At 47.7% G+C, this 20,000-nt stretch overlaps 1 protein-coding gene across 1 annotated transcript in view; it reads left to right on the top strand.

Annotated features, from left to right (window-relative positions):
• The window catches only part of LOC143281469 (uncharacterized), a 143,063-nt gene extending 127,139 nt beyond the window's left edge, over window positions 1–15,924 (top strand). Inside the window, exons 2-3 of the mRNA XM_076586683.1 lie at window positions 1–2,263; window positions 9,096–15,924. The exon at window positions 1–2,263 is cut by the window's left edge and continues 70 nt beyond it. Of these exons, the coding sequence (XP_076442798.1) occupies window positions 1–2,263; window positions 9,096–11,352 (4,520 nt within the window). The 3' untranslated portion in view covers window positions 11,353–15,924. The remainder of the gene's footprint in view (window positions 2,264–9,095) is intronic.
• The last annotated feature ends 4,076 nt before the right edge of the window (window positions 15,925–20,000 follow it).

Below are 20,000 nucleotides of genomic sequence, written 5' to 3' on the forward strand. Positions count from 1 at the left end.
CAAACAAGAAGAAGAAAAAGAAGAAGAAGAAAAAGAAGAAAAGCAAAGGCAAGAAGAGCGCCGAGCGGAGCACCCCCCGGGAGCAGGCCAGGCGGAGAGAGAACAAGGCCGGTGCCGGTGCTGGGGCCGGCGGCAGGGGCGGCGAGGTGAACGGGGACGTGGCACTGCTGGCCGCCAACAACAGCACAGCGGCCCCGGGTCACCAGGACGGACCCAGCACCGCCGATTCCTCGTCGTCCTCGGAGGACGAAGCCACGTCAGACCTGAACGAGTCGGAGGACGAGAAGAAGACCGCCACTAAACTGAAGGCGGCGTCTTTCGCCGAGCCCACCGCCGAGCCGCCTAAACGCGTGGAGGCCATCAAGGTGAAGATCCCACGAAACCTGCCCCCCAACCCAGACCCGCAGTCCTCCTCAGACTCCTCCTCCTCGGGCGAGTCTTCATCGGATGAGGATTCCGAAGAGGATGGGAGCAGCGACGACGAGAAGAGCAAAGGTGGTGGTGGTGGTGGAGTAGGGGTGGTGCCTTTTGATCCCGCGTCGCTGAACGAGCCGCTGTTTCCGGACCTGACCCCCACAGCAGTCAGCATGAAGAAGCCCCTGACCCCCGTTCTGACCAAGAAGGAAAGCTCCTCGGAGGATGACGAACCGCTGGCCAACATCAACCGCAAGCAGCCCGCCAAGAAAGACCCCAGCGGAGAGGAGGCAGAGAATCAGAACGACGCCCAGCAGGACGTCACGATGAACTGCCTGACGGACGGGGAAACCAACCAGGACATGTCGCCAGTCCTTCACGAACACACAGAGAAGAAGCCAAGAGTTCCAGAGCCGTCAGCAGAAAACGTTGGCATCGTCACCCAAACCATTCCAAACAGTCTCAACCTGGACATGAAGGCTCCGGAAGGCACCCCCGAGGCAGAAAGAGCCAAGGAGGTCAGCGTCAATGACGACAGTGAACCCAAAGATGGCAACAGTTCCTCTGAAGTGGGTGTGAGAGATGCCGGCCCGTGTCACAGCACCAACTCTACAGTGAGTCCACACGAAGCAGCTGGGGGTCAGGAGAAAGTCTTGGAAACTCCATTCGGAACAAATTCCTCAGAAAATCAGAACGATCATGAAGAGGCGATGGAGGTGGACAGGGCGGCACCACAGCCGTCATTCCCGTTTCCACCACCACTGCATCCCAGCAACACCTCTACCACGCCCACCACTAACGATCACCACACCCTGCAGACTGAGGGCTTCACTTTGGGAACTTCAGAACGAAATATCCACGAAACAGCAACCGTTGCAGATTTTAGCTGTCAGCCTCAAAGACCGAAGACGCCCACATCCAAAACGGTCTCAGAGGCATGCGGCAGGTCTACAGGAGACGCCACACCGATGGAGACGACCACGTCAGAGGCATCATCAGCAGTGGAGACGCCGACCTCCTCCCAATCCTCCATCCCCTCAGCGGTCATCACAGAGACAGCCTCGGCAAGGACGTGCAGCGACCCGCAACAGGATGGCGAAGAACGAGAGCGGCACACGTCGTCAGGGCACTCTCACGGCGCCTTGGGTCAGGAGCCCGCCAAGGACGGTGTGTCGGACAACAAACCACTCACCCCCTATGGCAGTCTTGCGGACACAGCCATCAGCGACCGACCAGAGGCCTCTGATGGCCAGCTTGACCCTCGCAGCGGTGAATTCGGTGGTGCTAGCAGTGACTGTGGCAGTGCCAGTGGCTATTTCGGCGGTGGCACCACTGACTGCGGCGGTGGCAGCAGTGCTTTTGGTCGAGGTAATGGCGACTTTGGCCGTGGTATCAGTGACTTTGGCGCTCGTACTGGCGACTTTGGCCGTAGTAATGGTGACTTTGGCCGAGGTAACGGCGACTTTAGCCGTGGTAACGGCGACTTTGGTCGTGGTAACGGTGACTGTGGTGGTGGTGTCGATGGTGACAGCGGTAATGGCAAAGGCGGCGGTGGCATTAAAAGCGATCGTGGCGGAAGTGACAACAGTGACGGTGACGGCGGTGGTGGGGATGAGGAGAGTCGTGGAGGGGAGTGTGGCGGGGATGGTGGTGGTGGCGGGGATGGAGGTGGTGGTGGTGGTGGTGGTGGTGGTGGTGGAGGGAGCAGCAGCGACCCCCAGGACTCTGGCGGCGTCAGCGACAGCAGCGCGGGAGGCTCCGGGGACGCGGAGGGACGCGGGGAGGACGGCCTGTCAGCCGGTACCCCTCACCTGGCCAAGGTGGCCAAGCAGGAGCGGAAGGCCAGCGGGTGAGTGAGGAGGAGGAGGAGGAGGAGGTTTCCTTCTGTTCTTTTAGGCCCTTGTGGCCTTTGGGTGGTTGGTCGGAAGGGTGATTTTAGGGCTGGTTGGTTGGCTGGTTGGTTGGTTGGTTGGTTAGTCTTAAAAACAGAACGTGTTCTGATTGTGGAATCGATTTTAACGCGAAGATAGATGATGGATCGATTGCTATAATTATGATGGATGACTGGCTGGTTGATTGATTGTTTGAAGATTATTGATGGATGGATGGATGGATTTTTTTTAGAAGGTACCTTCTTACGCCTTAAGGGGTCGACATGTTGATGGACAAAAGTGATGAATGGGTGGTTGAGTTATTGATTATTATTTGATTGGATGATCGATTTGGTTGATCGGTCGATTGGTTGAATATTGACTGATCGATGCCTTCGTGTTCAGGAATCATCTTTAATGCAAGGAACAAACCAAAATAGAGACAAAATTGGTTTTATATACACATGTTCATCTTGATGGGCGTCCTGCTCTCTCCAGAGGGAGGACAAATTTTGCAAGGTTCTGTCTCGCTCTTTCTCACCACTTCCTCCCTCCTCTCCCTCTCTCTCTCTCTCTCTCTCTCTCTCTCTTAGTACACTTACGTTTTGTTTACTGGACTCTTCTTATTCCCCCTGCCCCCCGCCACCAGGTCCCCCCCCATCCTCTCTCCTCTGTTTTTTTCTCTGTCAGTATTCTTACGTCCCCTGTCCTTCTTTCCCTCTCCCACTTTTTGTTCCCCTTTATCGTTCTTTGTCTTCGTTATATTCTATGTCTCTGTCTGTTTGGCTGGCTGGCTGGCTGGCTGGCTGTCTCTCTCTCTCTCTCTCTCTCTCTCTCTCTCTCTGTCTCTCTGTCTCTTTCTGTGCCCTTGAACCCACAACCACCTCCTTCTCTATTCTACGTCCTTCCTTCCTTTCTGCCTGTTTTTTGTTTTGTTTTTTTGTTTTTCATGGCAAGACAGACGAACACATTTCAATGATCGACCCCACTCTTCCTTTCACACGCTCCCTTTAGCGTTCTTTCCCTCCCTCTCCAGCGCCCCCTACCACCAACCCCTACCCCCCACCCCAGCCCCCCCCCCCCCCGCCTATCCCCAGCCCCCCCCCCCCCCCCCCCAACCTTCTTTCCCCCCTTTCTCTCTCTCTCTCTCTCTCTCTCTCTCTCTCTCTCTCTCTGCGAATAATAGGGACAGTTTGAAACTTGTGTGATTCTGCAAGTCATAATCTCCCAGCGAATGTTCAGTCATGGGTCTTTGGGGAGCAGTTGAGTGTTGTTTTGTGGAGGTTGATATTCACAGTGTAATGGGTGAAAAGATAAACTGGTTGCCCTCCTTTGAATTGCTTTTTGGGACCATGCTCGCGGCTGAAGCAGTATGTTGAATGAATTCGAGACATTTTGTAAAGATAAGAACTTTTAAGACAAAAAAAGAAGAAGCAAAATATGTATTACATTTAGGATGTCCTTCCCACTTGCCCCATTCCCTCCCCAAACACACACACACACACACACACACACACACACACACACACACACACACACACACACACACACACACCAACACACACACACACTCACACACACACGCGCACACACACACCAACACACACCAACACACTCTCTCTCACACACACACCAACACACACACACACACACACATCACACACACACACACACATACACACAAACACACACACACACATACACACACACACACACCAACACACACATACACACACACACACACACACACACACACACACACACACACACACACACACACGACTCCACCCGCCCACTTCTTTCTTTTACCACTTCTGTCTGTCCTCGTCCATCGCTCTCTGTCTTTCTCTTTGTTTTCTCTTTCCCATTCTTCCCCCCCCCCCCCCCCCCCCCCCACACACACACACACAATTCTTTTCCTTTCTTGGTTTCGTCCTCTCTCTATCCGTCCAGTCACACATGGCCTCTTTGTTTGTTTTTCCCGTATCAGTCATGTGTCTTTGTTCTCTCTCTATCCGTCCAGTCACACATGGCCTCTTTGTTTGTTTTTCCCGTATCATTCATGTGTCTTTGTCCTCTTTCTATCCGTCCAGTCACACATGGCCTCTTTGTTTAGTTTTTCCCGTATCATTCATGTGTCTTTGTCCTCTCTCCATCCGTCCAGTCACCTATGACTGGTGTCTTTGTTTGTTTTTTTCCCGTATCAGTCATGTGTCTCTGTCCTCTCTTCATCAGCCCTGTCATCCATGGTCTCTTTGTTTGTTTTTCCGGTATCATTCATGTGTCTTTGTTCTCTCGCTATGCATCCAGTCATGCATGATCTCTTTGTTTGTTTTTTCCCGTCTCATTCATGTGTCTTTGTCCTCTCTTCATCAGCCCTGTCATCTATGGCCTCTTTGTTGTTTTTTTCCCGTATCATTCATGTGTCTTTGTTCTCTCGCTATGCATCCAGTCATGCATGATCTCTTTGTTTGTTTTTCCCGTCTCATTCATGTGTCTTTGTCCTCTCTTCATCAGCCCTGTCATCTATGGCCTCTTTGTTTTTCCCGTATCATTTATGTGTCTTTGTTCTCTCTCCATGCACCTAGTCACACATGGCCTCTTTGTTTTTCCCGTATCATTTATGTGTCTTTGTTCTCTCTCCATGCACCTAGTCACACATGGCCTCTTTGTTTTTCCAGTATCATTTATGTGTCTTTGTTCTCTCTCCATGCACCTAGTCACACATGGCCTCTTTGTTTTTCCCGTATCATTTATGTGTCTTTGTTCTCTCTCCATGCACCTAGTCACACATGGCCTCTTTGTTTTTCCAGTATCATTTATGTGTCTTTGTTCTCTCTCCATGCACCTAGTCACACATGGCCTCTTTGTTTTTCCCGTATCATTCATGTGTCTTTGTTCTCTCTCCATGCACCCAGTCACCTATGACCTCTTTGTTTTTCCCGTATCATTTATGTGTCTTTGTTCTCTCTCCATGCACCCAGTCACACATGGCCTCTTTGTTTTCCCCGTATCATTCATGTGTCTTTGTTCTCTCTCCATCCGTCCAGTCACCAATGACCTCTTTGTTTTTCCCGTATCATTCATGTGTCTTTGTTCTCTCTCCATGCACCCAGTCACCCATGGCCTCTGTTGTTTTTCCCGTATCATTCATGTGTCTTTGTTCTCTCTCCATGCACCCAGTCACCAATGACCTCTTTGTTTTTCCCGTATCATTTATGTGTCTTTGTTCTCTCTCCATGCACCCAGTCACACATGGCCTCTTTGTTTTTCCAGTATCATTCATGTGTCTTTGTTCTCTCTCCATGCACCTAGTCACACATGGCCTCTTTGTTTTTCCCGTATCATTCATGTGTCTTTGTTCTCTCTCCGTGCACCCAGTCACACATGGCCTCTTTGTTTTCTGCCCGTATCATTCATGTGTCTTTGTTCTCTCTCCATCCGCCCAGTCACACATGGCCTCTTTGTTTTCCCCGTATCATTCATGTGTCTTTGTTCTCTCTCCATCCGTCCAGTCACCCATGACCTCTTTGTTTTTTCCCGTATCATTTATGTGTCTTTGTTCTCTCTCCATGCACCTAGTCACACATGGCCTCTTTGTTTTTTGCCCGTATCATTCATGTGTCCTCAGTGTTCTCTTTTTAACTCACTCAGTACGGCCAGCCCTCTCTTCTCCTCTACACAGACCCCTCGGATGTCCAGTGGGTGTCTGAATGACCCAACCCTTTAGCTTCCGTCGTCAGAATTGTGGCATTCTTTGTCAGCATTCACGTCTTCAGAATAAGAGCCTTCCGCTTGCAATATTTTGATGATGGTAATTGGGGTGAAACGCTGTTAACGTCGTGCTCTTTCGCCGTTCGTATGGAGAGAGTTAACTGTCCTTGTTGTTTCCCTCGGTCTCTCCCCCCCCCCCCCCCCCAGCCCTCCTAATCCCCGCCTGTGTATTTCCTTCCCTTTGTCCCTGTTCTTCACAGTCTTCGTCTGTCTGTATCTCTGTCTATCTGTATGTATGTATGTATTTCTGTCTGTTCGTATGTCTGTCCGTATCTCTGTCTGTCTGTCTGTCCGTATCTCTGTTTGTCTGCCTGTATGTCTGTCTGTCTGTCCGTATCTCTGTCTGTATGCATGTCTGTCCGTATCTCTATTTGTCTGTCCGTATATCTCTGTTTGTCTGTCTGTCCGTATCTCTGTTTGTCTGTCTGTATGTCTGTCTGTCTGTCTGTCCATATATCTGTTTCTATCTCTGTCTCTCTCTGTATGTTCCCCACTCTCTATCTGTCTGTCTCACTATCTCTGTCTCCGTCTCTGCCCCCCCCCCCTCTCTTTCTCCCTCCTCTCTCTCTCTTCTTCTTTCTCTCTGTCAATGGCTTTGTCTGTCTCTGTCTCTGTCTGTCTGTCTGTCTGTCTCTAAATATCTCCCTCTTTCTCTCTCTACCATGTTTCATTGTGCTGAGCATGTGCATGGCACAATAACTTACCTCTCTCAGTCGCTACTGCCACCGAGGAAGAATATTTCTGAACCAGCATTTTTCTTTGTACCCGCCCTTTTTTTCTTTCTTTGTGTGTGTGTGTGTGTGTGTGTGTGTGTGTGTGTGTGTAGTGTTGGCGGGAACTGGGGCGGGAGGGGGGCTTGAAATAAGTGTGTATGAGAAGTAAGCATTAAGGACTTCATTTTCTCTCAGAGAGAACGTTACAGAATGTTCCTGGGAAAACAATCTCTCCTCCCCACCCAACCACCAACCCCCAACCCCCCCCCACCCCCACCCCCCACCCCCACCCCAAATAGCTTCATACAACGTTCGCATCGAGCGAAGGCGACCAACAGACGCCTGGAATGTCTGAAGAGCTTCCGAGACAAACCTTCTGGGAGGAAGGAAGAAAGCAAGGAAGTAAGCGGCGGGGGGGGGGGGGGGGGGAGAAAAAAGGAGATGGTGATGATAGACCGTAACGCGGTCTTTTGATATTTATGGTTTTACTGCTGGTGTACAAAACTCTGGCATCAGACACTTGCTTGGGTGTTTTTTTCCACGTTACGGAACCTCATGTACTCTGAGGACGTGTCGGCATGCGTTAGAGGTACTGTTGGCTTTCCACACGTGTTGGTTTCTGACCAAGAGGAGAGGAGAGCTAGAGAGGGTGGTATGGTGGCAATTAGAAACAAAGAGATGGGTTGGGTGAGGAGGAGGAGGAGGAGGAGAGAGAGAGAGAGAGAGGGAGGTAGGAGGTGAAGAGAAAGACTGAGGAGAGGAAGAGAGTCAGAGAGAGTGAGTGAGACAGAGAGAGAGAGAGAGGAACTGTCGAGTTAGAGAGAGAGACAGGGATATACAGACAAATAGGCAGAGACAGAAACAGCCGAACGAGAGAGAGAGAGAGTGAACGAGAAAGAGATATACGGATACGGATAATTTATTCAAGTACAGGCCATTGCCTCTCATAAAGCGGTGCAAACACATGAACATAATTATAACCAAAACAACAAATGATATGCGGTCATGTCAACAAGAAACATACTTCAGAATTCTAAGACATCAGAGTCGATCGCAGTCTGAATGCTTTAAACAGATACACACACACACACACACACACACACACACACACACACACACACACACACACACACACACACACACACAGAGAGAGAGAGGGGGGGCCAGGGGGCGCTTAAACTCAGACCGTTTAGTCACATTTAGGCCGTGCACACTGTGTTTCAAATTCATGTCACTGCATTAAATTCAGTTGCAAGCTGATTACAATACAGAGCAAGATACAGGGTAATTTCAGTTTACCGTGAAGTTGCTAACTATTTCATTTAGTTTGAAGGCTTTATGTAACAGCAGTGATGAAAAGATTCGAACTTTGATGGAGAAAGTTGAAAGACGGTTCGGTTTGAATACTGAAAGCTGTGTATAATAGTTATGCCAAGCAATATATTTTTTTTCTCGAATACACATCAGAGCTTGGCAACTAACAACAACGTGTAACTCATTTACTTGCAACTCTTTGCAATATGAACACATTGAATGACTGTCGTTAAATGTTTCCGGTAATGATGGACTTGTAATTCTGATATGTCTGATCTGATTCTTGTTATAACTTTAAATGTCTGTCCATACCCAGCACCAAATAGAGTTCAAGCCCGGCAGGGACACTGGGAAAATTTTTTTTTTTAAAGAAATATATTTCAGTTTGACGTGATCAAGCTACTTCTACCAGTTATGATTATTTCCTAACAGCACATTTGAAAATTCTGAACATTGCCAAGATCGTGTCTGAACCAGACAGAACCAAATTCGGACTAAAACAAAGAGTGGTCTGTTTTAGTTTCCCTTTGCTTTGACCTGCGATATCTAAACCATACTATTTATCAGAAGCAGAAGAGAGAATGTGAGAGAGCAAAGAAGATGAAGTCTGATTCAAACTGATTTAGTATGTTTGATGAAAACAAATTTTATATGTCAGCAGTTTAGCATTTTTCCATTGATAGAGAGGTAAAGTAGGTCAGCCAAATGCGTTTTCAAGATCCGTGATCAAATCAAGAAAAGATACGCCCATCTCCAAAACCACTTCCGCTTTCTCCGCCCAGCTGTTAAGGTTCTACATCAAAAAGCCACAGCAGTTTTCTCGCCTCTCTCTCGTCAATTGAGAGAAAATGTTTGGCAGAAGAAAAAAAACCCGCAATATATCCCATGGAGAGAAAACACGTTGAATTGTCTGTTTTTAGCCATACTTACTAGCACAGATAATGTTAAGACACTGATCAAATTACAGATCCACGATTAGGTATAATTATGACTCCGGTTTCTGTTGCAGCAACAAGTTATCACGACTCAGCAACATCATCGACAACCTTCGAGTGACCAAGGAGAAGCAGGCCGAGGGGGACAAAAAGGAGGGCTCGGAGGAGCACACTGCCTCCCCTCCTCCTGCTCCTGCTGCGGTTCTCCCTCCCCCTGCCCTTCCTCCTCCGCCTCCTCCTCCGCCTGTGTCCAAGTCGCCCTTCCTCCCACCCCACCTAGTCCCACCGACAGAGGAGAAGACGGTGGGCGGGTCCAGTTTCGCCCCGTTGCCCCCTGCCCCCGTCCTGCACCCTCCCCCCCAGCTGACCCCCTCGCTCCAACCCCACAGCCAGCCGCACCAACCACAGCACCAGCCACAGCACCAACCACAGCACCAGCCACAGCACCAACCACAGCATCAGCCACAGCACCAGCCACAGACACCAGCAGCAGTGGTGACATCCAGGCTCGTTCCGTCACCTTCTAGACAGCTGCATTCTCCTTCCAGACAGCTGCATTCTCCTTCAAGACAGCTGCCTTCTCCTTCAAGACAGCTGCCGTCTCCCTCCAGGCGACATTTGTCTCCCCCGGGCAGACACCCCTCTCCCTCTGGACAGCACCACCCGTCGCCTACCCCCGGCCAGCACAGTCGCAAGAGCACGCCCGCCTGGCATTTGTCGCTGACCTCGTCGTCCCCGGCCGTGTCGCCCTACCCCGGGTCGTCGCTGTTGTCCTCGTTCGCCTTGTCCCTGCCACCCCACACCAGCGGGAGCAGCTCCAGCAAACCCAGCAGGCCTTTGTCGTCGTCGTCGTCGTCTTCTCACCAGTCGTCGTCAGCGCCTCCCTCCGTGTTGTCCAGCAGCCGTCCCTCCACCGTGGCCACGTCGGCCCTGTCCAGCTCCATCCCCTCCATCCTGTCCCTCACTTCCTCCTCTTCCCTACCCTCCATGCTCTCCCTCACCTCCTCCGCCGCCTCCTCGTCGTCGTCCTCTTCCTCCCTGCCCTCCATGCTGTCCTTGACGTCCTCTTTACCCTCCATGCTGTCGTTGTCCTCGCCGTCGCTGGCGTCAGGGTCGCCGCTGTCGCTGGGTGGCAGCGCGTCCTCCTCGGCCTACGCCCGGCAACAGGAGCAGCTGGCGCTGTCGCTGCAGCAGGCCATGACGCGGGTGATGACGCCCAGCGAGATCAGCCACGCCCAGCTGATGGCCTTCCACATGGCGCAGAACGAGGCAGCGCTGCAGCAGGCCAGCTACATCCAGAAGATGATGGACATGCACAAGCTGTCCACCTCCATGTCGCTGCACAGCAAGGCGGAGCGCGACTACCAGATGGCCGCCCTGTCCGCCCTCATGCCCTGGCCGCCCCGCCCCGACCTCCTCAACCCCTTCCACCCGCTGGCCCACCCCCACCTCCTGGCGGCCCAGCAGCAGCAGTACCAGCAGCAGGCGCGAGAGAAGGAGCTGGAGCTGGAGAAGCAGAAGCAGCAGCAGAAGCAGCGGGAGCGGGAGCAGCAGCAGAAGCGGGAGCGGGAGAGGGAGCGGGAGAGGGAGAGGGAGCGCGAACAGCAGAAGCAGCGGCAGGAGCAGCTGGAGCGGAAGCAGAGTCACCATAGACTGCAGGAGCAGCAGCAGCACCACCAGTACAAGCTGAAGCACCTGCAGATGATGCAGGAACAGCAACGCAAGCTGGACGCGGCGCACCTGCAGTTCCAGCGGGACATGGCCAAGCGTCCCTACGAGGCCCTGGGGCTGACGCTGCCCTCGGAGCAGCCCCAGAAAGCCCACAGCGACGCCAAGAAGCCCCGCACCGGGCTGCCCGGAGCCTACCCTCCCCCTCCCCTCATACCCCCCTCGGCCAAACCTCGCCCCAGCCACACCAAAGTGAACGGCAGCAGCAGCAGCAGTAGCAGCGGTAGCAGTAGCAAGGGCGGGATCAGTAGTAGTACACACACGCCGCCGTCGCTGAACCCTTTCAACCTGCCTCTCCCGCTCCCCGTTTCCCCCGTGGCCGCCCCCAGGATGTGGTCGTCCTGCTTCCCCCACCCCCTGCCCCCTCCCTCCATGGAGGCGGCACACCTGTCTCACCTGTACGGGCTGAGTGAAGAGGCCTCCAAGCAGCTGGCCCAGGCCGCAGTCAGCGCCAACTCCAGGACTGCTCACAGCGCGGGGCGCAGCGCGCCGCCTGCCAGTGCCACCGCCCCCTCCCCTTCCTCCTCCTCCTCCTCCTCCTCACTCCCCTCCGCGGCGGCTTCGGGAGGGGAGGTGCTGGACCTGAGCATCAGCAAGCGTTGAGAGTGACCTGCCCCTGACGTGCTGCTTGGGGAATGCCAACACGTGTGACAACGTGTGTTCATCATCTGTCGACGTTTTTATTTTCTTTTGGTTTTTGTGTGTGTTGTTTTGTGGTACAAAATGAAGGGTGTATCGTGATCTGATACGTTCCTGAACATGGGGGTACTGAGGAGTACAAGTCGACCCCTGGGAATCAGCTTCGTTCTGGATTTATGATCACTGTGTTGATTCACTGCGCTGTGCGGCTACTGGAGACTCATCTTGTACACTTTCGGGGTTCAGAAGCATGATCCAATCGTGGATATTCGGTTCGATATCTAAATACCGATACAGGAAGTTCCACCAGATCAGTGGAGTGTGTTGACTGCTGTTGCTGCCGGGATGTCTGTGGTCAGCTGCTGTGGCTGGCAGCAGTGGCAACGTTCTGACCTTTCCGCGTTGTGAACACAGTGGCCCGGGGGAACATCCAACTGTATCTCATCTCACAGTGTCTTCTTCTGGAAGGACTTGACGGAAGTGTGGGTTCCATATTATCTGGTTTTTGTCTTAACTTCAGACAGTTGATAGAAATGACTTTTTGTTTGTGTTCTAGTCTGAATCCGTACAGACATTGCGTGAAAGAACTTAAAAGCACAGTATAACCACATGGAGTATTCATGGTGTCTCATCTCATTGAAATATTCGCTATTGAATTCAATAAAAGAAAAAGTAAAACAGTAATTTGAAGATTTCGAATGCAGTCTGTGTAATCACTGACCTGTCTGTTTATAATGGTAAATACCACAAGGTTGTGTTGTGTATTGTGTTGTGTTCAGAGGCACACAAGGTTTCTGACTTTTATTTTAGAGCGTTCCAAAAACTTTTCTCTCTTTTTTGACAGGTGAACGGCTGGGTTTTTTTTTCAAATCGGAAAACGGAACTGGAAAGGGAAATGTTTATATGTTAATGTTTATGTGATGCATCAAAAGTTAATCACATTGGCAGTGGGTTGTAATGTGCATTTTCCATCAACAGTCTATGGATACCATGAATGAAATGAGAGGTCCCATAAAAAAAACAGGATTAGCACCTAAAGATGGACAGATCAGTTTGGATATAAGGCGGCCTAGCGTGTATGTGTGTACAATCAATTGTTTGTACATGAGATGCGCTACCAGTTTATCATTTCCACTGTATCCTGACGGCTTATGTCGAAATGATGCTGAAGGAGGTGCATAGGACGAACGTAACAAGTTATCTTGTTGTTTTTCTGTGCCAAGGATTGTGCACAACCCATTCATTATCATGACATATTGATAATGTTATTAACTTAATTTGAATGTGGCGAGTTTCTCGGCGTTTCTCCTTGCTTGTGAATGTAATCATGTAAAATGACTGGCAATAGCATCTTACTGACCTGGCGGGAACAATCTCTAACACTGCTAATCTCAATGTGGATTCTGTGTGTAGAAGAAACTGCGGATTATGTAGAGTGTATATTTGCAGCTTGCCCCTCCCCCCCCCCCCACAGATGTACACGTGTTCCTTTTGTATCAGATCATAATCGTAGTCTCACAAACTGTTTCTTGTCAGTCTGCATGTTGTTGTTGTTTTTGTAATCATCAGCTTTCACTTCTCTGTCTGGGCCTGCTCCAGGTGCCTATCCGGGTAAGGAAGAAACTTCAATGTAAGGGAAGACAGATATTTCCATTACCCCACGATTTGCAGAAATAAACCTAACAGAGACAACGAAAAATAGTGGGGGGGGGGGGGGGGGGGGGGGGGGGGTTAGACACGAGGAAACCCAAATTCGGAGGCTCAATGACAGAATATGTGAGGCGTTGGGCTTCTGATCTAGTGTTCACCAGTGATCAGAGTTTGAAGTTCCATTTCGGCATGGTGTGGCCTTCTTGGTGCAGGCATTTTACTCCGATTTTCCTTTCTCCACCAGGATGTGAATGGATACCTGACTTAACTGGGGAAGGTTGAAGGAGAGGATTGGGTCCCGTCCTCTTGTGCCGAGCCCTTGACACAGTGGGTATGAGTTTACTGCCTTCCTGTGCCGAGCCCTGGACACAGTGGGTATGAGTTTACTGCCTTCCTGTGCCGAGCCCTTGACACAGTGGGTATGAGTTTACTGCCTTCCTGTGCCGAGCCCTTGACACAGTGGGTATGAGTTTACTGCCTTCCTGTGCCGAGCCCTTGACACAGTGGGTATGAGTTTACTGCCTTCCTGTGCCGAACCCTTGACACAGTGGGTATGAGTTTACTGCCTTCCTGTGCCGAGCCCTTGACACAGTGGGTATGAGTTTACTGCCTTCCTGTGCCGAGCCCTTGACACAGTGGGTATGAGTTTACTGCCTTCCTGTGCCGAGCCCTTGACACAGTGGGTATGAGTTTACTGCCTTCCTGTGCCGAGCCCTTGACACAGTGGGTATGAGTTTACTGCCTTCCTGTGCCAAGCCCTGGACACAGTGGGTATGAGTTTACTGCCTTCCTGTGCCGAGCCCTTGACACAGTGGGTATGAATTCACTGCCTTCCCATGCCGAGCCCTTGACACAGTGAATATGAATTCACTGCCTGCCTGTGCCGAGCCCTTGACACAGTGGGTATGAGTTTACTGCCCTGATGGCTGTAAGAGGCCCTGGGACCTTTAACCTTTAACCTTTTAAACCCAAACATAGGATTTTCATGCTTCGTTTAAAAAAAACAAACTTTTTAAAACATAACAGGGGTCCAAACGAATATGATGTATTGGGTGTCCCCAAAAAAGTGAACCGCTTTTTGACAAGTATTTTCTCAGTGATAAAGAAACCGAATTCATTGAAATTTTTCTCTCAGTAACCTTAAGGTATCATCAACAAGTCTACAAAATATCTAAACGTTCGGACGCAAATTATGCGAGTATATTGTCAAATTCAAAACAGCATGTCAAATAATCCAATATCAGAGGAAAAACACACTTTCTCCTTGAAACAGTTTTCAATGGTAACCTTATCACTTTCACTCAAAGGCATGGTTGATCCTTCCAAACTGAAACTTTGGACAGAACTGATTTTGGATACAGACGACAATTAAAAAATATATATATAAAAACCAATAGACTTGACACCCAGCCCAGACAGGCTATTTTTAAACTGACACTGATTGACAGATGCCAACACCTGGCAGCTGGCATGAACATGATGAAGGTCACATTGCACAGCTCTGATACTGGATTTTTTGAAATGCTGTTTTGAATTTGAGAATACTCTCATAATTTGCGTGCGAACTTTTAGATGTTTTGCAGTCTTGTTGATAATACCCTAAGGGTACTGCGTGAAAATTTTCAATAAATTCGGTTAGTCTATCACTGAGAAAATACTTGTCAAAATGCGGTTCAGTTTTGTTTGGGACACCCGATATTCAGGACAGCTAGCGCACGTGCAGACGCCATCCAGCCATCAGTTTATCACGAAAGGAAAGGTTAAAGAGAACTGACAAATGAACACAACTTGAAAGAAAACAAATGACAGAAACACAACCATTAAAAGACTGAAATGATGATAAATTACGAACGGAATCTTACACGTTTTCTTAACCATTGATTTATTGTCTTCGACGAAACGTTATAGCCAAAATTCAACCTTGACAGATACGAACTGATCTGTGTAAATTATGGAAGGAGTGTACTGGTTATCTCATCATCCACCAAAGGATTCACAAACTGTTTCGGCAAGACATGATCTCCTCTTTCCACTTTGTTTACCGTTCCTTGACACCTCCCTACAAGCTCTTGTTCCAAACCTGGAAAGATGTCTTTTCTGCACTCCTTTCAACAACAAGAAATCTTAAGACACACTTTAATCAGTGATTCATAAATAACGAGAATGCTCGAGGTATTAAAAAAAATAGATAGCTTTTAAAAATGTTAATATTGATCTTATTGTTTGACGTCAAGAAGTTATTTCGTTAACACTGGGGGATAAGGGTAGGTGGGAGGAAACCTTTCCCTGAACTTGCTACAGACTCAAAGACAGGGAACGAAAACTGGGGTGAAAATCAAAAATTAGTTCACTAGAAAATATGACTTATTTTGATTGTCATCGAAACGATGACTTCAGTATCGATTGTCACCGAAAATGTCGAGACAGCAGATTCCATAAATATTCTTTTTGGAGAAACTGCATGTACTTTGCCGGCCTGAGTAATCCCTTCTTTTTTTGTACTTGTCTGGAACTGACGAAAGAGAACAGCGTTTATCTGATAGAGATTTTCTGTATTTGATTATGTATTGTTGTATTTTCAATCAAATACTGTGAGTTGAACCGTTCGGAAAACAACAATGTACTGTCTACAGAGCGGAATATGAGACAATAAATGAATTGGAAAGTCCGCCTCTCCTGCAGGTATAAGCAATCTCTGCCACTGTGCAGAACATCTGAACAGTGCTTTTACTCTTGTGAGGAATATCTTTTTTTTTTCTTTTTTCTTTTTTTTTACTAGACAGTGCTTTTATTGTGGTGTTTAGGTCTGTGTTGATTTAGCCTCGCTACGTTACACTTTGAGTAATGGACCTTCCCGAATAAAGAGTTGGCGTGTGATAATTCCCGTTCATGACTATTTTTAAATGTGTCCTTCGGCAAGTTACCATGCATACGGTTGGTCCTCGTTTTAGTCGTACAGTTCTGATGTAAGTGTGTGTGTGTGTGTGTGTGTGTGTGTGTGTGTGTAATGGATTGAGAGAAGTAAGGAGAGAAATTTATGGGTGTATTTTTAGTTCAGGTACAATCATACATGAATCAGCCTGTGTATGCATGTGTGGTGTGTGTGTGTGTGTGTGTTTGCGCGCATGCGTATTGTATCTATGTGCGTCTGTGTGTATGTGGTGTGTGCACCGAACCATTGCATATAGATATATATTCCCCATTCATTGTCTTCTGGAAAGATACAAACTATTTCAGAATAATATTAGTCATTTTATGGGTATGTGCTTGAGTGTGTTTTTTTTGTGCACGTATGTGCGTGCATTGATGTGAGAATGAATGCATGGCTTTTAAGAATTTGGATCTATCATAAGACAGCCATATATATACACAAGGGGAAAACAAGCTACGTTTTATCGTCTGTTTTATCACCATCATTATCATCTTGGCCTGCTTAGTTCCATCTGATTTTCATCATCATCATCATCACCACCATCATTTTCCCAGCAGAGTATCACATGGAAGAAAGAAAAGAAAGAACGCATCATCGTTTTCCTCTTTTGGCTGTTATTATTATTATTATTATTATGATTATTCTTGCAAATCTTGTCGCTCTGCACACGTGTACATGAATTGATGATCAACTGTATGAACTCGATTCATCCTATCGTGCTTTTTGTTACCTAACTTGCTCGATATAGCGAAACATTGTATATTATTATTATTATTATTATGATCATTTTCATTATTATTTTCATTATTTTGATTATGAATCATCATCATGCCTATGTATGTTCAGTCTAGGCCTGTGAAGGGAGACGATTGGTACTGTGGACCCACTATCGGATATTATTGAGTTCAATAAAATTTGGTCTATTATGGTTTCGTTCATGAGCAATTGGATTCATTTTCAGGTTGTTGTTTTTTTCTTGCGCTCCAGTTGTCTGTCTGTCTGTGTGTTTGTCGCTCTCTCTCTCTCTCTCTCTCTCTCTCTCTCTCTCTCTCTCTCTCTCTGTTTCTCTCTCTGTTTCTCTCTCTCTCTTTCTTTCTCTTTCTCTCTTTTCTTTCTTTCTGTCTTTCTTTCTTTGGATCTGAGTGTCTCTGTATACATGTATCATCCTGTCTGACTGTTTGTCTGTGCGCGTCTCTCACTTGCCTGTCTGTCTGTCTGTATTTGTCCTCTCTTCCGCGCCCCTCCCTCCCTCCAAACCTCCCTCCATCTCTCTCTCTCTCTCTCTGTGTCTCTATATATATATATATATATATATATATATATATATATATATATATATTATATCTTTTTTCATTCTCTCTCTCTCTCTCAATGAAAGCTTTAATAATTCGAATTTGTTATTACAAGATGAAATAGAACATTTCACACTGATGAGAAAGGGCAAGGAACATACACTTTAACACACACACACACACACACACACACACACACACACACACACACACACACACACACACACACACACACACACACACACACCTATTCTCTCTCCCTCTCTGTCTCTCCCTCCCTCTCTCTCGCTCTCTCTCTATCATTCTGAAACTCCTCCCCATCACTCAAATTATTTTTCTCTCTCTCTTTTCTGTCTCTCTTTCTCGCAAAGTCTCTCAAGAGATCTTTCCCACACACACGCGCACGCGCGCCCGGAATGAGAGAGCGAAAGAAAGGAAGCAAGCTTTAGACGGAGACGAAAGTTCATGTAGAAATATATATTCAGTGCAGGCGGCGACACACCAGTAACTGCTCATCTATATTCAGACTGTAACGGCAGCACAGAAGTACATCCTGACCTTCAGAAGGAAAGCTCTTTAACAGGTCGCTGCCTCTTCGCCGATCCAGTACTGTACAGAATCAGGCACCTGATGTCATCACCCTTGCTTTCGTCGGCTCACTCTCTTCCTCTGTCACCGGTCGATGGAATTGACCGCTGGAGAGTTCCGCGGCCATCTTGGATCTTGCGCATGCGCTTCTAACTTTTACTCGAAATTCGAGCAGTGCCAAAGGTGATCGACATAGACAAAAGCAACAAACACGTGCTGTCTTCCATTTGTTCAGTTGATAACCTCCATTGCTACAATCAAACTCTGGTCAATGAAATGTTATCGTATGCACACACACAAAAAGAGTAAAAAATTGAAAAAAAAAAGAAGCCTGCTGTTTCGCACGTTCTGCCTCTCTTGATCTCCTTTGTTGCTCGAAATTTCGGAGAACCAATCACCTTTGAGAGTACAGATCATGTGACGCGCCTGTATAAGTCATGTAAACACGGAACTTTCCAAAGATCTATTGACAAGATTGATGATGCCTCCCTCTCCACTCTCCTTCAAACTCTCTTCCCACAAAAAAAAGATATAAAAGAAGAAATTCTGGAGAAAAAAAAAATCGTAATGTTAATGGGAAGGTGTGGGTTTTATCACGTCTATAAATGTCAGCTCAGTATAAAGACACCTGATAACAACACATCTTTGAAAGAGCTGACATAGAAACAAATTTGGAAAACCAAACTATACACTTGCTAGAAATCTTGATACACGGAGTATGATGTGGACAAATGGTCTTCGTATACAAAAATGGTTGAGCCTTGACCGTTGTAAGAAACGTATATTGTAATCGGAATTATTCTAAAATAAATTTACTACGTTGCCTTTCGCTGTTGGTCGTGTAAAAAAAACACCTGAAGTGACTATTTTGAAATGATGCTGAAGGACGTGTTTCATTTAATCACTTAGTCTGTCTTTACTGAGACAATGTGTATGGTGATTCTTTTTTCTGGTCACTGTGAATGGAATCACTATGGATCACTTTGCATGGGTTTATTTAACTCACTCAGTACGGCCAGTCCTCTCTTCTCCTCTACACAGACCTCTCGGATGTCCAGTGGGTGTCTGAATGACTCAACCTTTAGCTTCCGTCGTCAGACTTGTGGTATTCTTTGTCAACATTCACCTCTTCAGTATAAGAAAGAACCTTCCGCTTGCAATATTTTGATGATGGTAATTGGGGTGAAACGCTGTTAACGTCGTCTCTTTCGCCGTTCGTATGGAGAGAGTTAAAACTACAGGTAAGCTGACTTTGAACACTGTTGGAGAGTAGCTGGTATAGGAAGGGAAAAGGGAGCGAAAGGAAATCTTACCTTACCTTGCCTTACCTTACTTTACCTTACCTTCCTTACCTTACCTAATTTTACCTTCACGCTGCTGGTCCGTTGATTCAAAGAACTTGTGAAGGGTCTGTCTATACCAACCTTCACTGCCTTCCAGTTCCATCTAATTTGATATCTGTATATATATATATATATATATATCGTGTAAAACGACACGTTCCTTTTTCAGACTCGGGTGGGAACCTTGGTTTCTGTCTAGACAAAAACGTGTTTTGAATGGTGAGGACACCCCCGAAAACGGAGTATGGCTGCCTACATGGCGGGGGGGAAAAACGACCATACACCTAAAAGCCCACTCGTGTACAAACGAGTGAATGAGGGAGTTGCAGCCCACGAAAGAAGAAGAAGAAGAATGTGTTGTTTTTTTGTGGTTTTTGTTTTTCTTTTTTGATTGATTGATTGATATGGATACTTATATAGCGCCTATCCTCGGTCAAAGACCAAGCTCTAAGCGCTTTACAAATACGGGGTCATTTGCACAACAGGCTGCCTACGTGGGTAGAGCCGACTGACGGCTGCCATTGGACGCTCATCATTCGTTTCCTGTGTCATTCAATGAGATTTCAGGCACGCACACATACACACTCAGGCAAACATGTAACATTTAACATTTTACGTGTGTGACCGTTTTGTTTATTTACCCCGCCACGTAGGCAGCCATACTCCGTTTTCGGGTGTGTGCATGCTGGGTATGTTCTTGTTTCCATAACCCACCGAACGCTGACATGGATTACGGGATCTTTAGCATGCGTGTTTGATCTTCTGCGAGCGTATACACACGAAAGGGGTTCAGGCACTGGCAGGTCT

This window comes from Babylonia areolata, chromosome 1 (assembly GCF_041734735.1).
Source record: "Babylonia areolata isolate BAREFJ2019XMU chromosome 1, ASM4173473v1, whole genome shotgun sequence".
Lineage (NCBI taxonomy): Eukaryota > Metazoa > Mollusca > Gastropoda > Neogastropoda > Buccinidae > Babylonia > Babylonia areolata.